The sequence below is a fragment of the Lotus japonicus genome, chromosome 1 (genome assembly GCF_012489685.1).
Source record: "Lotus japonicus ecotype B-129 chromosome 1, LjGifu_v1.2".
Lineage (NCBI taxonomy): Eukaryota > Viridiplantae > Streptophyta > Magnoliopsida > Fabales > Fabaceae > Lotus > Lotus japonicus.
Genome location: NC_080041.1, coordinates 108,286,644 through 108,312,384, shown reverse-complemented (window position 1 = coordinate 108,312,384; position 25,741 = coordinate 108,286,644). Strand labels below are relative to the sequence as shown.

At 36.0% G+C, this 25,741-nt stretch overlaps 3 protein-coding genes and 1 non-coding gene across 5 annotated transcripts; all 4 read right to left on the bottom strand.

Moving 5' to 3' along the window:
- Positions 1-480: 480 nt before the first annotated feature.
- On the bottom strand, positions 481-11,557 carry LOC130729000 (uncharacterized). Its single transcript, XM_057580604.1, has 16 exons — positions 11,131-11,557; positions 10,976-11,020; positions 10,396-10,436; positions 10,207-10,288; positions 9,854-9,898; positions 8,854-8,910; positions 7,902-7,961; positions 7,691-7,818; positions 5,289-5,556; positions 5,119-5,185; positions 4,819-4,889; positions 4,653-4,742; positions 3,890-3,998; positions 2,698-2,789; positions 2,198-2,303; positions 481-916 (listed from the first exon to the last, which is right to left on the bottom strand). The coding sequence occupies exons 1-16, from the start codon at positions 11,248-11,250 to the stop codon at positions 804-806; spliced, it is 1,494 nt and encodes a 497-aa protein (XP_057436587.1). The 5' UTR covers positions 11,251-11,557; the 3' UTR covers positions 481-803.
- TRNAG-UCC (transfer RNA glycine (anticodon UCC)) lies at positions 6,054-6,125 on the bottom strand. The gene has a single exon. It is a non-coding gene; the product is annotated as a tRNA-Gly (tRNA).
- Positions 11,558-12,025: 468 nt separating the features above from the next.
- LOC130729001 (2-alkenal reductase (NADP(+)-dependent)-like) lies at positions 12,026-16,493 on the bottom strand. Of its 2 annotated transcripts, XM_057580606.1 has the most exons (7): positions 15,858-16,493; positions 15,587-15,744; positions 14,695-15,408; positions 14,410-14,590; positions 12,990-13,156; positions 12,740-12,822; positions 12,026-12,628 (listed from the first exon to the last, which is right to left on the bottom strand). In XM_057580606.1, the coding sequence occupies exons 3-7, from the start codon at positions 14,938-14,940 to the stop codon at positions 12,250-12,252; spliced, it is 1,056 nt and encodes a 351-aa protein (XP_057436589.1). In that variant the 5' UTR covers positions 14,941-15,408; positions 15,587-15,744; positions 15,858-16,493; the 3' UTR covers positions 12,026-12,249. The 2 variants fall into 2 exon arrangements, with proteins under 2 accessions (XP_057436589.1, XP_057436588.1); XM_057580605.1 differs by having other exon boundaries at positions 15,587-16,493.
- Positions 16,494-17,001: 508 nt separating this feature from the next.
- LOC130728999 (T-complex protein 1 subunit zeta 1) lies at positions 17,002-23,778 on the bottom strand. Its single transcript, XM_057580602.1, has 15 exons — positions 23,457-23,778; positions 23,310-23,373; positions 23,069-23,204; positions 22,373-22,524; positions 22,204-22,251; positions 21,960-22,052; positions 20,291-20,397; positions 19,380-19,494; positions 19,196-19,282; positions 18,544-18,748; positions 18,280-18,374; positions 18,110-18,178; positions 17,912-18,019; positions 17,672-17,790; positions 17,002-17,446 (listed from the first exon to the last, which is right to left on the bottom strand). Exons 1-15 carry the CDS (start codon positions 23,588-23,590, stop codon positions 17,371-17,373), a joined length of 1,608 nt encoding a protein of 535 aa, XP_057436585.1. The 5' UTR covers positions 23,591-23,778; the 3' UTR covers positions 17,002-17,370.
- Between the last annotated feature and the right edge of the window lie 1,963 nt (positions 23,779-25,741).

Sequence of the window (25,741 nt, the reverse complement as noted above, 5' to 3'; positions counted from 1 at the left end):
GATCCTAATTGTTTGTAGTTTCGTTGTAGTTTACATGTATTGTTTTCATTTGTAAAAAATTATGCATTTCGTGGTTACCTTTACCTTTTCCGATGTACCAAAAAATTAAAATGTATAAATTGAGTTTTATACACAAATTTTTAGTGCGAAGAAAACAACAAAAAAACAATGCGCAAATTAGCACTTGGATTTGATCTTTTATTTTAAAATAACTCCCATTGTTTTAAAAAGTCTAATTCATACGTATCAATTATCGCAACTCTATACAGCAACATCTGTAGAAGTTAACCCATCAGGCTATTATACAGTCATAACACAGTTATTATATCAACTTCATATTGGAGAATACCCCCACCACGATTAGCCAATAGCCTTCAAAGGACAATATGCATGATTTCAAAGATTAAATATCATTGAGAGATGATTTTACATATTGTGTAAACTATATCAAATTGTATATAAACTAAACTACAATGAAAATATAATCAAATAAACCTTATTTTCATATATTTCAAAAAACATATATAAGCAATTAAATTGCCAAGTCAATACTCAAAATAAGTTACATCTTCACAATAGAACTATTTAAGAAGGATGAGACAAGTTAATAAATTTGGATACATAAATAGCAAACCAGTATTGGATACATTACATATGAAAGCCAAGACAACAGACTTTTCTTTCCTTTCTATTTCCTTGATATCAAAGTGCACAAAAATTCTCCTTTTCTCTCAAGTCTCTTCCCTCTATTGGTTTTGGGTGGAGGTGGGAGAAGAGAGGCAAGGATGAGTCTGACTTAAAGCTCACTCACTTTTAGTAGTATTTGTTGATTCATAAGCAGCATCAGCACTGGATGTGTCAATATCATTCAGACCCAATTCTTCATTTTGCTCCCACGACCTCTCATATTCCTCAACTAGAGAGATAACAAAGTTGAAACAAAAAAACCCAACACATCAATATATTAGGCTGAAGAACTATGTAGCCAAGTTAGATGACACAACAATAATACTAAACAATCACAACTATATATATATATATATATATATATATTTTTTTTGACTCTAGGGTATCCACTGCCACAACAGTAACTAATCCCCTCATTGTGGCTGCTCGCACGAGGTATATATACTTTTTAGCCTAAGGTATCCACTGCCGCAGCAGTGACTAATCTCTGCGTAAGCGACTGGCCACAAAATGTGCACCATTCCCATGGGCAAGCACCAAACCCCGACCGGACCTCATGGTTAAGGGACGAGGCGAGCCACAACTCATTAAACCCACAATCCACATCATTCCAATTATGCAAAGTTGATAAGGGCACACTAATGCAAATGGTTCAAACCCATACCCCTAACAAGGGAAATATCAATAACAACATCAACAACTAAAGCCTTTTTCTAACGAGTTATGATCATGAATAATTTGAATCCAAGTTTTCTTTTATGGATGAAACAATGTCATTATGTCCTGTCATGAATCATTTCAGACCAAATTTTTCAAAATGATTAGATTAATTGTTTTCCTCCATCTCTAACTATTAGAATATCCTCCATCTGATCTATCCACTTTACAGGTGCTTTTACAAGTTTCCTCCACACATGTCCACACAACCAAAGGCAAGACTTCATCATCTTTTCTACAATTGGTGTTTTCTTTCCAATGCATTTATCTGCAGTCCTATTTTATTTTGTGACCGAGACTCAACAAAGGAAATGTCAAATGCAAAAAATAGTTATTAGCATGCTCTAGAAATCCTTTTGTTTACATGGTAGTAATTGGGTTCCCAGGGAACTCAAGGTTAAATTGAATCAGATGTCTTTACTTCAAAGCATGACGAAATATTTTCCACAATGAAGAAAAATATTTAACCAATAATGAGGACACCAGGTATGACATAATCCATAGTTATATGTTGAAGCAATAAACTTGAAATCACATCACTATACAAACAAACTGCATAAAACGATAAAACCAACAGCTTGAAACATGAAAATAATTTTCTGAATACCACTACTCAGAAGATACAGCAAGTTATCTTGTCAATAACAAGCTTCAACTGCCAGTGTACCTTGTGTACAAGGGGGCCAAGGCCCAAGAACAAAACAAATATTCACAATTTCAATTTCATACTTGAAAACTCCAACTGGATTTATGCACAACTTGAAGTCTTGAGATTGTTGGAGAAAAAACTTACATGTTAATTGATTGTCGTCTTTTAGATCATCAGTTGCAGGTGCTATAAAAGAATTGGCTAATGCATCATCAAGAACTAGAGTCCATGCTTCTTCCAAGCTAAGAAGCTGCACAAAATGAAAAGATACAGATAAAAGAAATGAGGTCAATAACCTTACAGATTTAGGTTTAAATAAGCTAATTCAAATTTAAGTCTAAGGACAGGAAGAATCTAGTATCAGTTGATATTAGAGAAAGCATCTGTCAAGTTTTATCCAAAAAGTAGCACCGATATGAGCACTGGCTGATGAAGCCAAAACTTGTGTGCCACTTGTGGAAAGGTACTTAGTTAAAATTCGTAGGACTATTTTTTTTATTTCTTTCTTTCATTTTTTTTTGTATATGTATGTAAATGAAATTTATTAGATGTGAGAAATAGGTACACAAACAGGATAAAGTATATTCCCAAAAGAGAAAAACAAATGAAGCAATTGTTAAAAGTATGACAAAGTCATGTGCTACCTTGTCTAGCCTTGCTTTGAAGTCTATCCATTTGCTTTTTCTATCTTGATCAAGGCTATCTCCAAAAGTAAACCCATGGACCCTCTCAAGGCCTGTACGATCAAATCACATCAAATAATACTTTACATTCAACCAAATACATATAGATTGTAATAAAATAAATCACATAACAGGATCAGTAGAAACATGTGGATTACAAGCAAGGAAAAAGTAAAATCTATATTTCCTAAAGGGATAAGCATTTTCAAATTTCAACATATTTGAATGACATCTATGTGTGCGCGTGCGTATTACAGTAAAATAAATCACATAACAAGTTCAGGAGAAAAATGTGGATTACAAGCAAAGGGGAAAAAGTTAAATCTATATTTCCTAAAGAGATAAGCATTTCCAACATATTTGAATTACATCTGTGCATGTGTGCGCGCGGATTATAATAAAATAAATCACATAATAGGATCAGGAGAAACAAGTGGATTACAAGTAAAGGGGAGGTTGTTAAATCTATATCTCCTAAAGGGATAAGCATTTTCAACATATTTGAATGACATCTATGTGTGAGCGCGGATTATAATAAAATTAATCACATAATAGGATCAGGAGAAACATGTGGATACAAACAAAGGGGAAGAAGTTAAATCTATACTTCCTAAAAGGATAAGCATTTTCAACGTATTTGAATGACATCTATGTGTGTGTGCCTGCGTGTGTGTGAGATAGGAAGGAAGAAGATGGAGAAATTCTAGAAAAGAACACTTCTTTTTGAAATTTTGAACAGAAAATGGAAAATAGAGTTCTTCGGGTCTCCTGTTCTAAGGTTAGCTTCTTTCACAAACAGCTTGCAAGTGTACATAATAGATCCCTCCATCTTTGTTTCTTCTATATATACATTATCTCCTCTACCTACCAAATACATTTTAACTACGTAAATTCGCTATCTATCTTTCTTCCTTCTTTCCTGACTGTGTCTATGTGTATCATTACTTTGTTCAAGCGGAGTGTGTATTGATAATTTGACACTACTATTTTTTCTTTTCTTTTCAATTTCGCAAAGGCTACTCCTCCTAATTATCCAGTCTCCATAGGATTCATACTTCAATGATAATGTATGTATGTATAATGTATTTATGTATAATGTATGCCTACAGGATAGAAAGAGAAAGGAGAGAGGGGGGAGAGAGAGAATACTGACTTTCACTAATTTTTGAAATTAAACCTTCAACAGTTGTGACAAGTCCTCCCAGGGTGCCACTTGCCAGCTCCAACTCAAGTTCAGGAATTTTTACACTTGCTGTATCAGACTTAACAGAGAAAAACAATATTAAAAGGTCAGAGACAGGAAATGAACAGCGGGCAGGGGAACAAAGGAATGATGGGAGAATTAATTCATAACATCACGATTTTAAATGTTCCAAAGTTTCATCTTCACTATCTAAGCCCCGACTATCATTACAACTTTTAGCATATTATTGAAAACAATGCATTGATATCAAGAGAGCCATAATTTGGCACAAAGCTCTTGATGAAATCAACAATTCCAGACTTCCGATCACCACAAAAGTGAAACTGATCGTTAAAAGCTGGCATAGTTTCATCCAAGTGTAACAACTAGTAAAACTACAGAATAGAGCAAAATTACTTTTAAATGGAAATTTGGATGAGTACACATGAATAGGATTGTTTTTTTTTTGGGATCCATGTGAATAGTGATAGATAGTACAAAGGATCAGTGAGGATGCTTATACCTAACCTACGATAGTAAGCAATAACATCAATAACCAAAGTACCTTCTTTTCTAACAAGCATTCTCTTATTACACACATGTCTCAATTTGTTGTAATTACACATTAGACATAAGATAAATGATTGGTTCATTAAATGCAAAGGTTAACTATAAGATCCAAAAGTTAGCCACTCAACATAAACAAAATAAACAGACTGTATGGATCACAAACCTTTATTACATCTCGGCTCAGGTCATTAACATTTTTCACATAGAGAGTAATCTTTTTTCCTTTTTCAGGAATTCGGCCACCAGGTTTCAACTGCAAAGTGGAGAGCAAAAATTATACCAGCCCTTGAAGACAAAACTACGGCAGCACTAAAAATATTAGCATATACCTCAGAGTTGCGGTAACCACAAGCATCGCATGTGGATGCCATTACAATTACTTCTTGGAAGTATGGAATATCTGTAAATTGTTAAGGCCAATAAAGTGTATACATGAACTAGAACACATTGCTCATACAGGCTCTCCCTATAAATATGATAATAAAATATTAGGACTGCTGGGGCCTATTTGTTTTGTAGTTGAGTAGAATACCTTAGGGTAGATTTAATTTTAAAAAATGCATTTTGGAAGAATGATTTGTGTTTGGGAAACCACCGCAGCAAAGAATGTAGAAATGATAAAAGGATACTGGTGACGAACATTCGAGTCTCGCAACTACTGGCACAGGTACCACAGGTAGATGGGAAAGTCATCACCTGACAATAAGGGGAAATATAAAACTGAATGGAGGACAAACAACAAAAAGAGATCTAACCTCAGTACTCAGTAGTCAATACGATACAGTTCAGCATTACATACCTCTTCTGGTGCAGTATAGCTAAATAATGCTTCTGCTATATCTGCACTATTACTTTGTGCAATGGCTCGATGACCAGCTGCTGCCCCCACTGACCCATGTGGTTCTCTCATCATTTGATTACCAGCCACAGCTTCTACTCCTTCTGGTGCTTCGCCACGAGTTCCTTCAATCGGTGTAGAATCAACAAGATATCCCAACAATGTTTGTTGCTCAGGAGTTCGCTCATAAAACTTGGTAGTCAGTGATGGATCAGATGCTGGTGCAAACCTATTCATATAAGTATTTTGTTAGGAACCAAGAAAATGAAGATGGATCAGATATTGGTTGAAAGAACTAAAAGAAAGGAATTGTATTATCGAAAATGGAATACAGAAATGGAGAATGAATTCCCCCCAAGGGTTTTCCCTTCACAAAGAATTTCTCCTTTTATTCTCAACTATCAAATGTACAGAATGAATCCCTCTAATTAGATTTCCTCTCTTCATAGCTAAACCCATTCTAGTATTAACAAACTCCTTTAACAACCTCTATTCTACTCTAAGAGTCCCTAATTAATTTTCCCTTCTCCTATATCCCAATAATATCACCCCCTCAAACTCAACCTGATAAAACTATACATTCTTCACAGTGATTGTAAACAAATTCCTGTCCTCGAGGATCCCACTGTGGATAGCACAAAGGGTGAATAACCAAGCCAACAAGTGCATCCCTTTTTTTCAGTTGAATGGTGCATCTTTTTTTTGGAAAAAAAATGATAACAAGATTGTGTTTGCCGGGAGTCGAACCCGGATCTATTGCTTGGAAAGCAATTATCCTAACCGTTGGACTACAAACGCAATTGTAATGGTTCATCTTGAAACTGGGGTTACCTTGACCTCCTCCCTTTTGTTTGTAAAGTTGAGCTTGGCCCAATCTGAGAAAATAATTATAGGTCTTATCCCTGTATTTGCGACCCATACAATTAAGGGCTAAACAATGAGAACTTGGAACCAGACCCAATTCCCATAATACCAATTCTGCCCCTTTGTCCTTCTTCCCAACTGATAAGGCCAAGAACAAGAAAAGGATAAACTGAATGAAAGAATCTTTTTTGAACTGTCCCTCACTGTTTCCAGAACAGGAAGAACAGAGGATGAAATGCATAGAAGATAGAACCCCTGGATTTTAGAGAGATTGAGCCCTCTCCCTACTCACTACTAATTTCCTAACTTTTCCCTCTTCCCCTGGATAACAACCCAGTTAGTTACAAACTTACAACTGACAGTGTTAAAACTAAAAATTAACTTCCCTAACCTCCACAAAATTCATCTCTTTTTCATCTAGTGGTTCCAGTTCTGATTTTGGATCCTTCTTTGCAAAAGCTATGTATGTAATTGCTTCTCTCACCGGTTCCATCTTTAATAACCTCTAACTACTCTAACAGTCCCAAATTAAGATTCCCTTCTCTTATATCTTAACATAATCTTGTACCTATATACAAATTATAAGTACAAGACTGCTGCACCAACAATTACAGATTCCAGTCTAAACTGACTTATAATATTATAAAATGCAGTATGTAAATATTTGGAGGGCACAAAAGAAATATAGATTCCTTTCTAACGAAGTGGTATGACTATGGGTGTTTTTCTCTTTAGAAGGGTATGTCACTCCTATACAAATCTCCTTTGTATTGTATTCATTCTATTAGTTGTCTCATAACTCTCTTTTCAAATTGTGGACAAAATGGAGAAAATTATGAGACTTTCTTCAGGGGTGAACCAAGGTTACCAATAGGGACTATCTTGTTAATTGGGAGACTTTTCACAAACCTAAAGAGATAGGGAGGTTTTGGGCCTTGGTACTCCAGTTATGATCTTTTACAAGATGTCAGGCCTGACAAAGCTGAATGCTCTTTCCCCTAATGACCGTATAAGGTGTTCCTCGCAGTCTAGACTAGCATGCATTTATTTCAGCACTGCTCAGCTCCTCGAAAGTTATGGTGTTATTTTTACTCTTTAGTGCTCAGTGAACTCTGTCCAGCAATAGGATAAATTTTTCGAATGTGAATTTAGAGATTTTGGTAGAACTAGGCAGTGCAAGGCCCTTTTATTTAGTTATTTGGTAATTGGTATATATGGTTTAAGAGAAATGCTCGAACATTCAAGGATAATTTCCTGCATTGGTGTTCTTTTTTTTAGTTAAGGAAGTGGCTTTCTTAGCTTCTTTGCAGTAGTCAGCTAATGGTGCCTACATGTGTCTTTGATGGATATGCAAATAAATCTGTGAGCTCTACTAAGATGAAGAATTTCTTTAAAAGTTTGTACTTTGTACAAGTATATCTTAGCCTAACTTTGAAATCTTTCTCTTCTTTAACAAAACTACTTTTCTCCATACAGTTAAACATGAAATAATCTCTTACGGGTTTTCAATGAAGCTGTTTCCCGCAGGATCATCAACAATAAATGTGAAGGATGATTCTCCTGTTGCACAAGCTCGCAATTTCGCCAAGAATTGATCGAGTGCTTCAGCTGTCTCTGGAGCCACTTTCTAGAGGGTAGAAAGCATAACATTAAATCATGAAAAACAGAAACTTGAATCAAACAGTAATAAAGGGAAGAAACAAATCGTACTCTGCGTTCTTCTTGAAGGGCCTGAAGTCCATCAGCAGCTCGCGTTAGTACCCCCTCCACCTATAATTACAACAAAATAATATTGTCAAATCATATGAGCACAACCTTCAACTAATCATGAATTAACAAGAATCTTAAACAAGAAAATACCCAAGGTTAGAGCTCTAATTCTTACTAACAAAAAATCAATAAATAGAAGGATAATGTATTATCATTTTACTTGAACTACTGCTTTGATCAAACAAAAAGGTCATGTTGACATGTTTATTCATCAGATGATTTAGCATAAATAGAGTAACTTCAACCAAAATCAACTATTCAATTGTCTGATATACATGAGAAAAAGGCCAATGTCGAGATTATCACTGACTTATGAAAAGACGGACAAGCTTGACAAAAAGAACAAGCAGAGCCACTGACTGTTAAGTGTTTTTTGTTTGGTCAAAAACTGTTGAGTGTTAAGATCCCACATCGGTTGGAAGTGGCTAAAATGGTTCTTAAAAAGGATTCGAAAATCCTCACCTTACAAGCTAGCTTTAAAGGTTGAGTTAGACTAGACCAGACCCAAATGTTAAGATGGTATCACAACATATCCTAGATCTAATATTAGATCCAAAATTCTGCCTTAAATGCAGACCCTAGCCGCTTATATTTGCGACCACCCCCTGAAGTTCCACCTTCATTGCAAGCTTAGCCGCCTTCATTGCGGCCACCTTAAGCTGCCTTCATTGCATCCATCATTTTTACAAACTACATACTCCAGATGTTCAATTGTAGGTGTGAGGGGGTGTGTTAAGATCTCACATCAGCTAGAAATATGGCCAAAATAGTCCTTATAAAGGCTTTGGCAATCCTCACCATACAAGCTAGCTCAGCCATGGCTAAATTTTAAGCCCCGTCAATGAAAAGAGAGGGAAAAGAACAAGTAAATTAAAATTTGTATCAGAAGTACCGTTGACAGACTACCACGTTGAGCCTCTGGTGGTATCTCAAATTCCAATTCAGGTATCTGCACAATCAAACATATAAGCAAGGTAGCCTTTAAGTAAACTTATGATAGAGCCAAATATTTAAAATCACTTTAAATCAACATCGATTAAACATATAAATTTTAAACCTAGCTTCATGCATAATACTAAATCTAAGGTGGTATTGTATGGTTAGGCTGACAATACATAGTACACCAAGATTTTGTTTATACATATCACAATAGAAGATGCATACAGCAGGACTAGAATTAAAGAAAAACCACAAGACAATAGAGTACCGGAGGATATGTAGAAGTTCTTCTACCCCAAAAGAAAATAAATAAATAACAAGAAGCAGGAAAATAACTCAGCATAAGACTAGCAAGTAGCAACCGGAAAGAAGAAAACATTAAAGCAAAGCAAAATTAACACACAAATATCAAGACTATTATACTTCGATAATGCAACTATTCTTCCTCTCTTACAGTTACAGGTAATTAAGGGTCAATTAACTCCAGTCTTTAAACACCAAACCGAAGGTGTATTAGGACCAATAGTAGACTTGCATTTAGTAGCATCAGCAACAACAACCATGTCATATCCTACTATATGGGATCAAATAAACGGATGTAAGCATGCTCTATCAAAAACCAAATTTTCAGTAAAGCCATCTACAGCAAGGTATTCTTTTTAATTGTTTCTTCCATCTTTTTAAGGGATTCCTCTACTTCTTTTAACAAGATTATCTTCCATTTTCTCAACAAACTCTAATGGAGACGTGTGTGTGTGGCAAAGAAACAAAAAGAGAGATGCCCCAACTCAACTAAGATAGCATAGTACTACACTCAAAAGGGACAAAAATCAGTGTCAATGAACCAAAGGATTTTCATTCACCTGATGATCATTACACTGTAAAGGAAAAACAGTGAAAGCTAGTAAGTTTAAAATATGTACAGAGATTAAATAAAGGGCCAGCTCATGTACCTTAATGGTCGCAGATTCTGATTTTACCACTTGCCGGTTGAGCATCTGCATTCAATAAACTTATCAAGGAGGTACTCTTACCAACAAACTAGAAGAATTAAAATCCATATTTCCCTAGTTTATATGCCAAATAGACATATTATTTGCTTTCCTGAAATTCCTACTAACTTCCAAATATCCCTACCACTGCTGCTTTGATTAAGTCTACCATAATCATATTTTTCCAAGCCTTGTATGTCATGTTACTTTAAACACTTTTATATCATTGACCATTTGGGACAGATGTCTGGCTAAATATGGATAAAATTTAAAATACAGACAAATCAGGGCAGTGAAATTCAAATCAACATAACCTTCTGTTTGCCTGATGGGATCTCCAAAGAGTAACAACAACCACGCGGTTGAATTTCGCCAGCAAACTGAACTTCATTGTTCCTAAAGGATCAACAAAAAATATAATATAAATATTAGCTTCCAAGGAAGATCAATGAAAGCGATTACATTCAATGCAAAGAGGAGGGCGTAGACTAACAGCAGCCTACCTTTCACCACAATGAGGACAATCGAAAGCCGACAACAAAATCTGCACAACAAGAAAATGTCGCAATGGATTACATTCCAATGAAAGCTAATGGACAGATATAAGAAAAGAAACAGCCGATAATAAGAATAAAAATATGTTACGAGATCCATCATCTACCTTGCAATTGATGATCCTAATTCATTTAATAAAGTGTACACAAAAAATAATTTACGACAACAAAACCCTTTCCCACTAGTTGAAATCAGCTACATGGGCATGATAATATCCTGTTGTGAATCATGGCAAATGAGAAATCATAGTGTTTGGTAGTGTTTCTTGGTCTCTACAAGTCTCTATGACAGTATGACTACCTTCCATGTGATCCAATCTCTTTAATTAGCTTCTGCGAGACTAAGGCTAAAAGTGTTGTGTACACATGTCTAAACCACCTAAGTAGAGATTCTACCAAGTTTTCCAATAGATGTTACCACAACTTTCTCTCTTATATATCCATTCCTATCCTATCCTATCCCACATCAACACAAGGAAAAAACATGAGAATTGAAACGGAGCAATAAACAAGGCACGTAGGTACATACCTTTCTGAAATTTGGAATTATAGTCAATAGAAGTCTTGTAGTCCCCTGAGAGATAATAACATAAACAAAGGATACATACATGTATGTTAGAGAGAAAATTGAGAAATTAACACAGTTAGTTTGTTGAATAACAATGCGCGCGCATGAGAGATTACATTTTGATGACAACGCATGCAGAGGCTTTCGAGTTGGTAAAGAGGGGCGTCACCATCTTCAGCAGAAACGGATTCAACCACCGATCCAACATCCACAATCTGCTCTTTGTTTCCTTCCATTTCAATTTGCGTTTACTTCTTCAACACCAAAAGCCAACACAAACCGCTAAATCAGCTAAAACGGTGACGAAGATGAAGAAGAAGGAGGAAGAGTTTTGTATTCGAAGGCGCTAGAAAGGACCAGGGTAGGGTAGCACCGTTTATTCGGGTGGTTCTCTTATTCGAGCCGACACAGCCCCAAAATCAACACTGGCTTACCAATAATTACGAATATTTTGATAAATATTAATAAATATGGTGATGGTAGTGGCGAGTGGCGACGCCAACGACAATGGTGGTGGAGGTTTGTGTTGACAATGGTGATGGTAGTGGTGACGATGTATTTTTTTCTCAGTTTTTAAAACTAATTTCCAAACATAAAAATGAAAATACCAAATGTTTTTTCAATCTAAATAATAAAGTCATGTAGCAAAAAAACATCAATGAAGAGTTGTGTGAATGTGTGTGTTTAGAAGTTAGAAGTTAGAACAATGGTCTGCACACAATCCTAAACATGTTATGTCAAAACTTCATATTAGATGCCACCAACAATCCAAACACGCTATAAGGTGAGCCTTTAAGTAGAATCGCTTCTAGACAAAAACGAGGACCCAAACCCATGGAATATGTCCACAATTTAGTGCGTGTTTAGTTCCACATTCGGGAGTCCAAGAATCAACTCTCGGTGACTATGCTCACTTTTAGGGGCTTATATAGATTTTGATTATCGGCTTAGAGACTTGATTTCAATTCCAAAATCAATTCTACGAATAAGATAGAGAGAATAGCTTCTGAGTAGTAAATAATCAATTGTGAGATTCCATAACTAGATTTCACATAATTACTCAACAAAAATCACTTTCCCATAAAGTATCTAAAGATAAATCACTTCACTTTCAATTCACATTAACTCACTTTTATCATAATCAATTATAACAAAACCAATTCTATCCAATATTCATTCTCACAAGCATTGATCCAAACACGCGCCTGGTGAGCTTCTTCCAAGAAACAAAAGAATCATTCATGGGCAACCCGAATTACTTGCTTACCAACATTCTTGCCAAGGAAAAGCCCAGCCAAAGCAGCTGGAGCACTTTCCAAGCCTTCATTCATGTCTTCAATATACACAATCTTTCCTTGCTTGTAATAACTTGAAACAAGCTCCAAAAACTGAGGATATAAGTGCAAGTAATCATGTTGCAGAAAACCCTGCATTTTGATGCGCCTTATTATGAGATTGGATAAGTTGTATATCCCTTGGGGATTAGAAAGGCTGTTCTGAGACACCATTCCACAAACTGCAACCCTGCCATGAATCCTCATGTTAAGGAGTGCAGCATCAAGCATGTCGCCACCCACGTTGTCGAAGTAAATGTCGATGCCTTGCGGAAAATACCTGACAAATGAACCAGGGAAAATTATGTCTGAAGTTTAGATTGTGGTCAATCATCCCATAGACAATTGCTAACAGTTCAAAACTATATACTACAGTTGAGCTGTTACACACCTTTTTAGAGCTGCATCCAAGTTTGCTTCTTCCTTGTAGTTAAAAGCTTCATCAAATCCAAGCCTATTCTTTAGAAGGTCAACCTAAAAAGAAAACAGATTTAATGAACAAACTCAATTAGATACTGGTCCAAATATTTGTGTGTGCATCCATGTATGTCTAAGTTGTCTACATATCATACATGAAGGAAAAAGTAACTGGTTTTTCTTTTCTTGGCAATAATACAATTAGTTATGTTTGTGGAATTGACCTTTTCCTTGGAGCCAGCACTTCCAACTACATAGCACCCATGCAATTTAGCAAGTTGACCTACAAGCTGACCTACAGCACCTGATGCAGCAGATACAAACACATATTCTCCTTTGCTTGGGGTGCAGACTTCATAAAATCCTGCATAAGCAGTAAAACCTGGCATTCCTATAAATCAAAAGGAAAAATGACAGGTTAATTATTTCTCGAAATGTGTGAACCACAACTGGATCACAAGAGTGAATTCCATCCATAATAAAAAAGAAAGAAAAACATAAATCTAGTATGGCAAGAGGGCTATTCAAGGTGTTAGCAATGCTGCCATAAAATAGTAAATTGCACATCACAAGGAAATTTCAATCCATTTGTATCCTTCAGTTTTTGTTTTCAATCTAAGAAAGTCTAAATTTACAAGATTCCCTAAATACCAACCATGAATATAAAAGTTCTAACTATGTATAAAATGGTAATGGCTTAAAATGTTCAGCTTGAGTGAATAACTTGATTGAAAGAAATCATGAACACTTTCGACAAACTTAAAATCGGAACCTAGAGGCACTCAGAACTGCTGAATGCTGATCACCACAAATAATCCATTATTTGAAAAATAACATTTGAATTTAAAAGCAAACCAAAATAACATAATCAAGTGAAACCCGTAGGTGTAATATTATTTCACCAGTATAGCAGTGAAACAGGAATAAGAAAATCAATCCTAAAGAGAAAAAAGAAACCAGTAGTAAAAGAAAATTAAGAAATCATAAGCCTAACTCCATAAAAACAGAAAACAAAGCCTGGCTCCATGAATCATATCTATAAAGGAATATACAGAATTACAGATAGATACACGTATTACATATCTGAAATGTGTATCATATAAAAACACAAATGACAAAAGTCAATTTAATTTTTGTGAACATACAACAACAATAACCAAGACTTTTCCAACAGATGGGGTAATCTAAGTAAATCAAATGATATCAAAATGCTTTGTCGTGTACTAGGATCACAGATAACTAAATCTCTTTTAATGGTTTAGTTTATAACAACTCTCTTTATCAGCCATTCTAAGAGCATTCTTCATAAATGTCTAAACCACATAAAACAAGACTCTTATCACTTTAGAATCATTTCTATAACTAGAGCTGCCTAAACTTTTTTTCTCTAATAATGGCACATCTACCATGTTGTGTAATCACTCAACCAGAACCAAAGAAACATTTTGATCTTTACCACACTGAACTTACTTTGTTGTTGGCTTTTTGCTGCCACACATTCAGTCCCATTTATGGCTATGCAAATTTTTCCAGTTGTGATCTCATATTCTCATCCTTATATTATTAGTATAAAGAAAAAAATACAGAGTAAGTAACTTGATACCCCTAAGATATATGAATGAAGAGCAGTGGCATGATGCATACCAAGGAGACCAAGATGGTAGGAGAGAGGAATTTGATCATCAAGCTCAATTTTCCTCAACTGCTCTGTCTTATGGATGATGCTATATTCCTCCCAGCCAGTAAACCCAGAAATGAAATCACCAGCTTTGAAACTTGGATTATCCGACAGTATAACTTTGGACACACCAAATCCTTCAAGCGCCTTCATTCCTCAGAATCAAAATGTATATATGCATGCTTTAATCAATCAAGCTCATAATGAAAAAATAGGAAGATAGAGGTTTGGCAGTTAGGTAGGTACAGTACCTGAGAAGGAACGAAGGGGGGGATGTAAGATCCATGGAAGTCACGCATTCGACCACGCATGTAAGGGTCACAAGAGAGATACAGATTCTTGACGAGAATAGCTGATCCTGATTCAGAGGGAGGAAGGGTAAGGTGAATTTTGGAAACTTTGAGTTCCATGTCAGTTTCTTGTGGAATTCCATCGATGTAGCCTTTCAATATCACCTGCTTATTCTCCACTTCTTCTTGTGCTGATGCTGCTGCCATCTTGTGATGATGATCGATGCAGTGAGTGAGTGAGTGAGTGATGATGGTGAAGATGAAATTGAGAAGTGAACTGCGAAACTAGTTCTGTGAGTTGAAGAAGAAGCTGAAGCTAAAACAAAAACACGCCGCGAAGTGAAAAATTAAGCATGTGAGTTTGGACTCATCGATCTCTTCTGCTTCTGTACAATACTACTGTAAACTTTTGGTGCCCACTAGGGTGGGTAACCTTTTTTTTAGTCCACCGGTGAACCAGGGGTCAAACACCATTAGATCTAAGAATCTTGGAATATTCTTTAACTGAACGGTTAGGATTCGATGATAATTAAAAGGGTAAAAATGGAAATTGAAACCCCTCTTCTTTCTTCATGTTCTTCACTACTCGTTCGTTCAGAAGCATCTTCACCTTCTTCCTAGTTCATGTTGGAATCCAATGTAACAAAAAGTTCTCCAGCAAGCTTCCATCGCCACCTTGTAGAAAATAAAATAAATTCCAAATCAATGGAAAAATCCCAGATTTGCAAGCTCAATCACTCTTCTTCACAAGATGATCAACAATTAATCTAAAAATAAATCATTCTTCTTCACAAGTACCTTCAAATCCTAAATAAAACAAAAAACAAAAAACAGAACCAAGTGAGAAAGAAACCTAAAAAATCCGTTAAATCTCCGATTGTTGTTTCATCGAACAAGGTATGCTGTCTCTTTATCCATTCACGACGCTGATGATGCCACTGTTTCCTTATTCAATTGCATGATGCATATGCATCCTACCCCACCCATCATTGAATTTGGCAAGATTTTAACCTGCCGTGTGAAGAAAAAGCATTATCCCACTGTCATATCCTTTTATCAACAAATGAAAATCAAGAGAATTTATTATTTATTGTTGATCAAATAGAGATTTGGAAGCCAAATACATATTTGTAAGACCCATGAGTTAGAAACCCAGAAGTCTGCATTCATGAACATCAATGGAAAAATTCCAGATCTGCAAACCCTTGCAACCAACAGTTGGGATGCATGTCCGCCGCCGCATCTCCATCTCCGATGACATCTCCGACACCATAAAACCCAGATCTGAAACACAATCTTCATAGTATCCCTTGCTTGGTGGTAGAGAAACCCTAGATCTGAGTGAGAATCAGTTTTGATGTTCTCAAATCTGTTTCTTCTTCGCAATTTCAGAAATCTAACCCCTCTGAAAATCAGAAACCCAGACCCTCTTCATCTCAATCGCAACATTGGCTTTGATTTTCTGGGACGTGAGGGAGAAGAGGAAGAAGCGTAGGAGAAAGGACTGGCTATGGTGTTTTCCCATAATCGTCGGCTTGGAGCTCCTGTGATCGAGTGGGTGGCAGTAACTCGGAGCTCCGGTGACCGGAGCCGCCGTGCCTCTTTCTGACAGTAGGTGATGTTCTGGGAGGCAGTGAGGGAGAGTACTCAGGGTAGAGTGGAAGGGAGAAGGAAAGGAAGGGGAAAAGTCTAAAATATCCCCCTGGTGCACCGGTGGACCAAAATGTTAGTTCCCCACCCTAGTGGGCACCTAAACTTTTAGTTGTTGTGATTAATCAATGTAATGATAAGGTTCCACCACGAGTGCGTCGGTCAGCAAATTGCAATGGAGTAAGACAGCACGTGCCCACAAGCCACTACCCATTTTTATACCTAACAGTCTAACACACACTTCAGACCATTTTAAAAGTGATCCACCCGTAAACCATCACATACCACTTTTACAATGGTCTACCGCATAACAACCCTTAATTTGAGCTGCCATTTAAGCAATTTCCAAAGCAAATATTGGTTTTACTAGAGTGCACGCGACATGCTTTTAAGATAGAGGATAATGAAGCCTGGAAGTAAATATAAAATGGCATGCCTTGATATGTTATTTTATACCCTTTGATCAAAGCCTTCAATACATTCATTGACCACATGATTTGTTTAGAACGTTGAGAATGCAGAATGACAATTAACTATCCGAAAGTAAAAATAAAAAAATTGAATTTTCTTTTTGAACCATTCTATTCAATGCTACTACATTTCATACACATACCATGATGGATAAAACCAGGCCATCCAATAAGAACGAAAGATTGATGGTTGGTGGTGCTACCTGCTTCTACTGATTGAAACAAAAGCATCTTTTCAAGGTAAAACAAACTTTCAACTAGATCTACAAAATAAATCATGCTTACAAATTCCTAAAGTAGTAATGGCCCAAAATTCAGTCATAGTGGACTTAGATTACACAGCATTTGAGAAAGCAAAAAGAAAAAAAAAAGGAAAAAAGAAACAAAACCCATGCTTCACTTTTAAGGTAAGCTCTCGATTAAAAGTAGCGAGTCACAACAATTTCTGACACCACGAAATAAAGGAAGTTGAACGCAAGCCCTGTTCGAAAGAGAAGCTCCAGGCAAGAAAGAACATCTAAGTTGGCTTCCGCATGTTACGTCCAGCACGAATAACTTCATCCACCAATAGCAACTGGGATGCTATAACAGGCCTGTAGTATTGCATGGACAGTAAAAGAGATAAGATTACATGATTGCAACACAAATCAATGTACATGAAAATTATTGTTTTGATGCAAATAAATGTGGAATTTTCAAATAAAGTTTTCAAATTAACTAGCTGTAATAATATCATAAAAATTAGTAACGAAACTTGATGCAGGAGAACATGGATATGGGAAGCAGATTTGAAGTGTACAGTCAAGGTTCAACCATACCCAGAGTTTATGATTTGGCGCTTCACAGCATAATTGTCAAAAATACCCTCCATTTGAGGGTCTATAGGTTCTCCAGTGTTTTGGCACAATCCCACAACATTTCCTCTGTCATGCTCTCCCTGAAACAGCACTCAGCAAGTATAATAATAATGCCAATTTGTCTCCCACTTCATATGAGCATATCTAAACAATCCCATTAGGGATGTGAAGACAAGTACAATACATTTAAAGGAAGCATACCGTAAGGGAAATTATCACATCTTGAGTGTCAAGCCCAGAGTTTTCAGCTAGTGTCTTAGGCACCACAAGAAGTGCATCAGCAAAAGCTTCAACACCAAGTTGTGCACGCTGATTCAAGGTTATAAACATCAGTGTTGAAATGTAATTGACAGATAAAGAACAATATAAGCATGGAAATAGTGAGAGTATTCATATTACCCCTTGAACTGTTTTCTTAACGTCATTAATCAGATATTGTCTAGCAGCAACTTCAAATGCACCAGCCCCCTGAACATGGACAAGGAAATTCATCTCAAGTCTATCACACAAAAAAAAAATTGTATAATACAGGCATCAAAATAACTGATTGACCAAACAAGAAGTCTTACTAAGACAACAGATTCATCTTCAATGGTGTTCTTTACTGCCCTCAAACCATCACGGACAGCATCTTTGATCTGAGCTATTGTGTGGTCATTAGGACCTGCACCATGACACATCATTGCAACCATCATATCTCAATCAAATACAACAATAGTGATAATAAATTGACACAAAGTTTGCTCCTAAGATGTATAGCAAATGACGTAAAAAAAAGAAAAACATAGAAGGATACACTGGACAAACTCACTATATGTAAAAGGATGATGTACCTTTAATCAAGATTGTGCAAGAGAAGGGATTCTTAACATTTTCCACAAATGTATATTTCTCTTCACCAAGGACATGCTCATATACCAATCCTGCCCAACCCAGGCATTCAGGAGTCAAATCATCTACAGAGTTCACTGCCTCTCCTCCACATGCCAAAACCAATCTTTCCATGTTTCTTCTCTTTGCTCTACGAAGAGCAATTATCTAAAACACAAGGATAAAATTATCAGTAGATGATATACAAGGAAAATGAATATGTCAGCTCGAGTAATGGCTAAAAAATATGCAATTGGCGCCATGGCCATCTACAGCTCAGCAACACACTCAATCAATACATTTAGACATATCAGTGAATCACAAGTCTCATGATTATTTCAAAAAAAGAAAACAAACAAATACTGCAGCTCTAGCACCAATTCCATACATTACCAAAATATCCAAAGCGCCTGACTTCATTGTCAGAAAATTTTTCATTGAAAAAGGAAAGAAAATCACAGTTAAATTCTCTTGAAACATTAAATTCTAAAAGCCCTAAATCCCTGCGTACAATGCCCAGTACATAATCAAATTCCAAAGAATATTTTGCATGAAGTAGCTATTTTACAATAGTAAATTTGAAGGACTTCTTAAATATAATGGTACGTTACTTACTCCTTCCCTTGCCAGCATGTCCAGTGATGGGGGGTCAATTCCTTTTTGGTTGATGACAACAAAGTTGCTATCATTACCTGAACAAACCTGCACATACAAGTATGGAGGCAATTAGAAAAATGCGATGAGAAATATTATGATTGCAATATAACAAACAAAAACGTATTGAGTATGTCTTTTCTACCTGTTTTTTCAGCTCAATAATTTTTTGAACTTTCTCATCAACCTGGCGCCTTTCAGCAACAACCATAGCCTCTCTCTGGTCAGCATTTGAGTAGAAAAAACCTGCATTTACTTCACTGAGAGGACAAAAGATTGACTCGGTTAGTCACAGACTACATCCAGCCATCCAAGAGAACTAATGAGTTCATAAGGTCAGGAATCCGATGATAAAAAAACATACAATGGATCCAGCATTAACTAATGTGATAAGACTATTCACCAAACAATGTTTATGCAAGTATAAATGTATAATTATTAAATTTATCATTGTAATGCCAGCAAAATAGAGGAATGAAATAAAAAAAAATCCCTGTAGTAAATTTACACTAGATTTGTTTTAGGTTAAAAACATTTTTTCGACAAAGAAAGTGTAAACGTACAATTCAGATATATGATAAAGACATTTTTAAAGTGAGTATCCAATTTTTCCATTTAGTACATGAATGAATAATTTGTTCTTGGTTAACAAAGCCATTCTTAGTAAGACAGAGTTAACATAAAAATCACAAAAATTTGATGTGAGCATACTAATTTAACATTTTCTGATGAACAGAAACTACGCAATCACCAGAACAGAGACCAATTGAGTAAAGCTAACAACACACGGTTATCACCAGAAGAAAAACTTCAAAATTCTTGGTTTTTATACTCTTTTTAACTGGCGAATATTAAAAACTTCATACATTAGTTTCAACATTATCAATAGTTCTAGAACAGCCTTGTTTGGGTATACAGATTAAGAAGTGAGTGTGATAGAGTCTTAGCTCTTCAAATACACTGACGTGTGAATAGAAACAGGTTAAAAACACCAAGTAACTGCCATTTTAACTGACACACACACGTACACATATTGGCAAAACTCAGCTAGATTACCTCTTCTCATACTCCAAAGATACATTGCATGTCAAGATATGGCAGTTCTCAGCATGTCGTTTCATGTCAGGGTGCCTAGAACCATGATCAAGGACAAGACCCTCAACCTAGAAAAACAAATCCAGTGATTTGGCTGATTGCAAGAGTTATTTGATAAACTGCTTAGGTAAACCCAGTACAGAGAGCCACGGTGCAATATAAATAAATGTGAAATATGTGAAAAATGATAGATAAATATTAGTTGCTATTTATGTTTTGTAGATGAAGAATACTGCCTATGCTACAGTAATACAGTAGCACAAGGATGTAGCTTAGTTCATTTACACATTTTAATTATGAGTTAAGATATTAAATTAACATAAGCTTTTCTTTTAACCACTGTGCTTTAGATCTCCTCACAACTCTTCCTCTTGCTACTTCTCTAGAGAGTTACAGAGTAAACCCTAGGCCTCTAATCCAACAACAATTTGTAATCATAGTCAAAATTGGTCTGTATCAGTTATGGAAGCACAGGCAACAAGTTACTGAGCTTTTCTAAGCCACAGAGAAATAGGCAAGAGATAAGCTTAACAACTGTTCATATTTGATAAAGAGGGAAAGTGAGATCAAATATTATTTTCATCCTTGCTTACCAGGACAACAGGGGTAAATGTAGACAGGGATGACAAATATAATTATCTTATTTGGCAGGTATGGATGAGATTCTTAGAAAGGTCGTTGCTATATGAGCGTTTTTTTAGCATAAAATAAATTTATTTATCTTTAACAGTAGCACAAGGATGTAGCTTAGTTCATTTACACATTTTAATTATGAGTTAAGATATTAAATTAACATAATCTTTTCTTTTAACCACTGTGCTTTAGATCTCCTCACAACTCTTCCTCTTGCTACTTCTCTAGAGAGTTACAGAGTAAACCCTAGGCCTCTAATCCAACAACAATTTGTAATCATAGTCAAAATTGGTCTGTATCAGTTATGGAAGCACAGGCAACAAGTTACTGAGCTTTTCTAAGCCACAGAGAAATAGGCAAGAGATAAGCTTAACAACTGTTCATATTTGATAAAGAGGGAAAGTGAGATCAAATATTATTTTCATCCTTGCTTACCAGGACAACAGGGGTAAATGTAGACAGGGATGACAAATATAATTATCTTATTTGGCAGGTATGGATGAGATTCTTAGAAAGGTCGTTCCTATATGAGCGTTTTTTTAGCATAAAATAAATTTATTTATCTTTAAATGTATTTGAGTACTTTTTTGTTTTTATACTCGAACAGCTTCTCCATGTTTAAACATTTTTCAGAAGTAAATTTGTCTCTTTATATCTTAGCCAGGCATCAAATCCCAATCCGGAAAACAACCTATGCAGTCTACATTCAGTTTGGCAACCAAGTTTAAAGAATGTCAACTACTATACCAAACCAAACAAACAATTAGATTAGAAGTCCATAACTAGAAGCTACAGCCTTCGATATCTCGTATACCTGAGATCATCGCTGGAGTAATATTCAGTTGAAACTATAAATTTACTAGCAAAAATAAGGAGTTAAAATGCAACATCATTATTAGATGTAAATACATCGTATGGGTCTCAAGAAAATTATAAAAATAATAAACAACTAACTAAATCTGGTCAGCAGAAGAGTGGCAGTAATTATAAAACATACCAAGCGTGTGTCAACATCAAACTTGTGCCGCATGTGCATAATCTCCACCATAAACAAATCAACTCCTTCCTCAGGCTTACGGATGCATAAAACCTATCATAGAAAAACCACAATTCAATGAACACCCAATTGTAAAAGGTCCAACATTAAGCATCATCAGCTTAGTCAAATGTCCAAACAAAAAACATGCAAAAATATTTAGAAGGACTAAAACTAAAATGTCAACACCTCCATATGTACTCACCGCCTTAACAATTATATCGGTCAATTGATCTGCAAGTGACTCGTACAACTGCAAATGAGAAGGAAAATAAAATAACAATAAGTATGTGATGCTTAGTGAAAATTATGTTGACAAATATTTGGTCATTCTGTCAGTAACAGCAAACAGAGATATATAAAATGAGATTTACCTTTGTCCTCAGGGTTGTTCTTGCTACCATCTTAAGGATCTCCTTGTCAGGCTCATCACCCATCACAACAGGAGTCTTAAACTTCTCAAGAAATTGCAGAGTTGCTCTTTTTGCAATATCAAAACCATCAACCAATACACGTGGATGCATACCTGGAACATTCATTCAGACATTGTCTCAAAGAAATGACCAAAAAAGACACGAAAAAAAATGCCCATCCACATCCTTTGCATTTTGGGCTCTGTTTTCCTCTAACCCTCCCTCAGGAAAGGATTACATTTATCAAATCTCCTCAGCGCACAACTCATGGTTGTTTCAAGAGGATTGCTCGTACAGACAAACAAATAGACTCTGGAGTTAATTACATGTTTTAGATATGTACTTATTTATGTTTATCTGTTGCAGAGAACTTCTTATCATCCCCCAAGTCACATTTTTCTACTTCTCTAAATCTCTCCCAAACTAACCATAATAAGCAACCAATTACAACACACTAAAAGCAAGAAGCTAGTAATGGTGATTCCTAATTTCCCATTTGTCAATGTGGCAGGGAAATCATAAAACAACCAGGAAACTTCGTTTAAAGATTAATAGCCGCGTATTAGGGTGTACAACTACAATACAATGAATAACTCTACAATCATTTACCATTCAAAAAAATATGTGTATAAGCAATACTGTAACAAAGTGAATAACCTTCATCGATGTAACGCTCGGACTGCTTCATGAGTTCGCCAATGAAGATGACAGTAGAAGTGGTACCATCTCCACTGATGTCATCCTGCGCCACGGCCGTCCTAGCAATCATAATAGCCGTCGGGTTCTGGATTTGCTGCAACCACGAACAAACCAAAAAAAACGAGATCAGCATTCCACACCATTATTTTTTGAATCAAATAAACCTATTCGTAGATCGATAACAAAGTTAGAAACTGACCATTTCTTTCAAGAGAGTGTTACCGTCTTTGGTGAGTTTGATGTCGCCGGCGCCACCAACAAGCCTGATTCATAGAGAGAGAGCGTGAGTGAGAGAGGAAAGTGAAATGGAAAAGCGAAGAAGAGAAGAAGAGAAAGGAGAGAGTACATTTTGATGGTGCCTTTGGGACCGAGATTGGTTTTGAGGACATCTTGCAAGCCCTTGGCGGCATTGATGTTCATGTGAAGTGCGGCCGATTTGTTCAGCACTTCGGCGTTAGGGTTCAGAACTCGCAGCGACATCTTTCCGGTGAGATTTGAGAGCGAAATGAACACGAAAGTGCAGCGCGATGAAGGAACACACAACACTAATGGAGAAGAAGAAGAGAAGAGAGGAGAAGAGAAGCGGGTTTTGTAGTAGAGCTAGCTAGGGGTTTCAGTTTTCACTCTGAACAACAGGGAGTGCTTTCCGTCTTGCCGTTTTGACGAATGCTTTCATATACGCTGTGTCGTTTACAAGGAGTCTATTTTATGGTGGGCTGGGGCCAATGCTTTTCTGGGCTTACAGTAAGAAGACTTGACGGCCCAATCCAGAGTCCATTTGCTGCTTGAGGATTTTTTTTAGCAGCCCGCGGTTACTTGAACCATGGTGACTCTCCGACACTCAATTAACATATGGTTTTCGCCTGTTCTTTACCATCAATAGTGTGCACTAGCATTAATCTCGCGTCATGCACAGATGGTATAAGAGTATTTTATCGGCATGCATTATACCTTTTCAAATTTTTTATCTCATTTTTTTTAAATATGTATCACATATTTAAGGTTTTTTTCTAATCCTAATTACATTCTAATTTTTTTCTAATTTGTAATGCTATGAATCAATATACCAAAAATCCAAAACCTTTTTAATCTTCCAAGTGTATATACGAAAACATAAAATACAAAATTTTTGAGTTAATTTCTAAATCAATCATTTAAAACTATTTAATATCAATTTTTATGACATATTTAATATTATTATGAACGTAAGATATTCATCTAAAAAAAATGAACGTAAGATATTACATTCATTTTTTTATATAAAAAATAACCATAATAATCAACTATAGCACTGTCGGCACCACCACCGCTACGGTAATCGCCACCACCACAACCAACTCCACCACCATCATCCCCACTACCACTATTGCCACCTCCACTATCGCCACTACTTTATCGCCATCACCCACCAGTCCACCACTGTCACTATCGTCACAACTATCACCCTCTATCGCCACCGTTGCTGCCATTTCTACTACCACTACCTTACACCAAACATATGATTGTACAATTTTAAACAATATAATAAGTTATACGGTGTATCACCAAACTGCATATAATATATTAATTTTATTATCTCTTATCCTATCAAACTTTATACTATACAATACAAGATATCAACTGAACCATACTATAAAAATATGTTTTGGAATTTAAATTTCACAACTAGTATGAGTTAAAGTTAAATTAAATTAAAATTAAAATTAAATAAAAGGAAGCTTCGCCGTGGCGAGAGTTACATGTATATTTGTTTAAGACATTTTAGTTACCCCATCAAGTTTAAAATTGTATCAAAGATTCATAAAAGGAAAAAAGAAGTTTTCCATTTTCTTTGAGACATTTTAGTAGCATATTCGTTCATTGTTTGGGGACTAGTACTACTAACTAGATCATGGGAATTACAATGGTTAATAAATGTCATATATGCTTAGAGGAGAGAAAGTACCACCTTCTTAAGATAAAATTTCAACTCCATGGCTTTGCTTAGTTTTCTAAAATGAATATAGCATTTTGAACGGAGATCAGAAAGTGACACTTAAGGGTTAGTGGTTTATCTTCGGTCTGACTACACACATGTGGATGGAGACGGTCAAAAGAGAAGAAAGAAGGAGAATAATGAAACCAAAGAATAAAGATAGCAGCAGCAACCCTTAATTCCCACATCACAACAAAATAGGCTCTGAAACTTGACAGGCTCATCTGGATTTTGTAGATATGGGAAGAATCTTGACTCTTACTACCATTAAACTTATGTGTGATTAATATCACCCGTAACTCTTTACGCGTGCCTTCCGCTGCAGAATCTTGTGCAGAGATTGGAATATATTTTTTGGGTCTAATATACTATCCTTTCAGAGAGATAATTCTGTTCGAGCAACATGATGTTTTCCATACATAGACTCAAACTTGATATTTGCATAAGAGGAGTCAAATATGTACCACTTGAATGAATTCAGTGGATGTCATGAACCTCCAATTCCAAGATGTTAAGTGATTGCATGAGATTTAGATTCCAGGAATAAAATCTTCTAAATGGGACCTATTGAATATTGCAAACCTTTCTGGCCAGACCAAGTTTGATCCATCTAAGTAAACTTCAATCCTGTGCCAAATTCATGCATGATACTTGCA

Bases quoted from the DNA above. Each gene is read 5' to 3' on its own strand.
- LOC130729000 (XM_057580604.1), bottom strand. From the start codon at position 11,250: ATGGAAGGAAACAAAGAGCAGATTGTGGATGTTGGATCGGTGGTTGAA. The intron at 9,899-10,206 runs GTTATGTTGATT...TATTGAATGCAG, and splicing joins TCCCATCAGGCAAACAGAAG to ATGCTCAACCGGCAAGTGGT. The intron at 8,911-9,853 runs GTACATGAGCTG...TTGATTGTGCAG, and splicing joins CAGAATCTGCGACCATTAAG to ATACCTGAATTGGAATTTGA.
- LOC130729001 (XM_057580605.1), bottom strand. From the start codon at position 14,940: ATGGCAGCAGCATCAGCACAAGAAGAAGTGGAGAATAAGCAGGTGATA. The intron at 14,591-14,694 runs GTACTGTACCTA...TGAGGAATGAAG, and splicing joins CCCCCTTCGTTCCTTCTCAG to GCGCTTGAAGGATTTGGTGT. The intron at 12,629-12,739 runs GTGTGTAACAGC...TTCATTTGTCAG, and splicing joins TTGGATGCAGCTCTAAAAAG to GTATTTTCCGCAAGGCATCG.
- LOC130728999 (XM_057580602.1), bottom strand. From the start codon at position 23,590: ATGTCGCTGCGAGTTCTGAACCCTAACGCCGAAGTGCTGAACAAATCG. The intron at 20,398-21,959 runs GTATGTTTTATA...TTGTTTTTCTAG, and splicing joins TTGATGTTGACACACGCTTG to GTTGAGGGTCTTGTCCTTGA. The intron at 18,749-19,195 runs GTAAGTAACGTA...CTTGTGTTTTAG, and splicing joins ACATGCTGGCAAGGGAAGGA to ATAATTGCTCTTCGTAGAGC.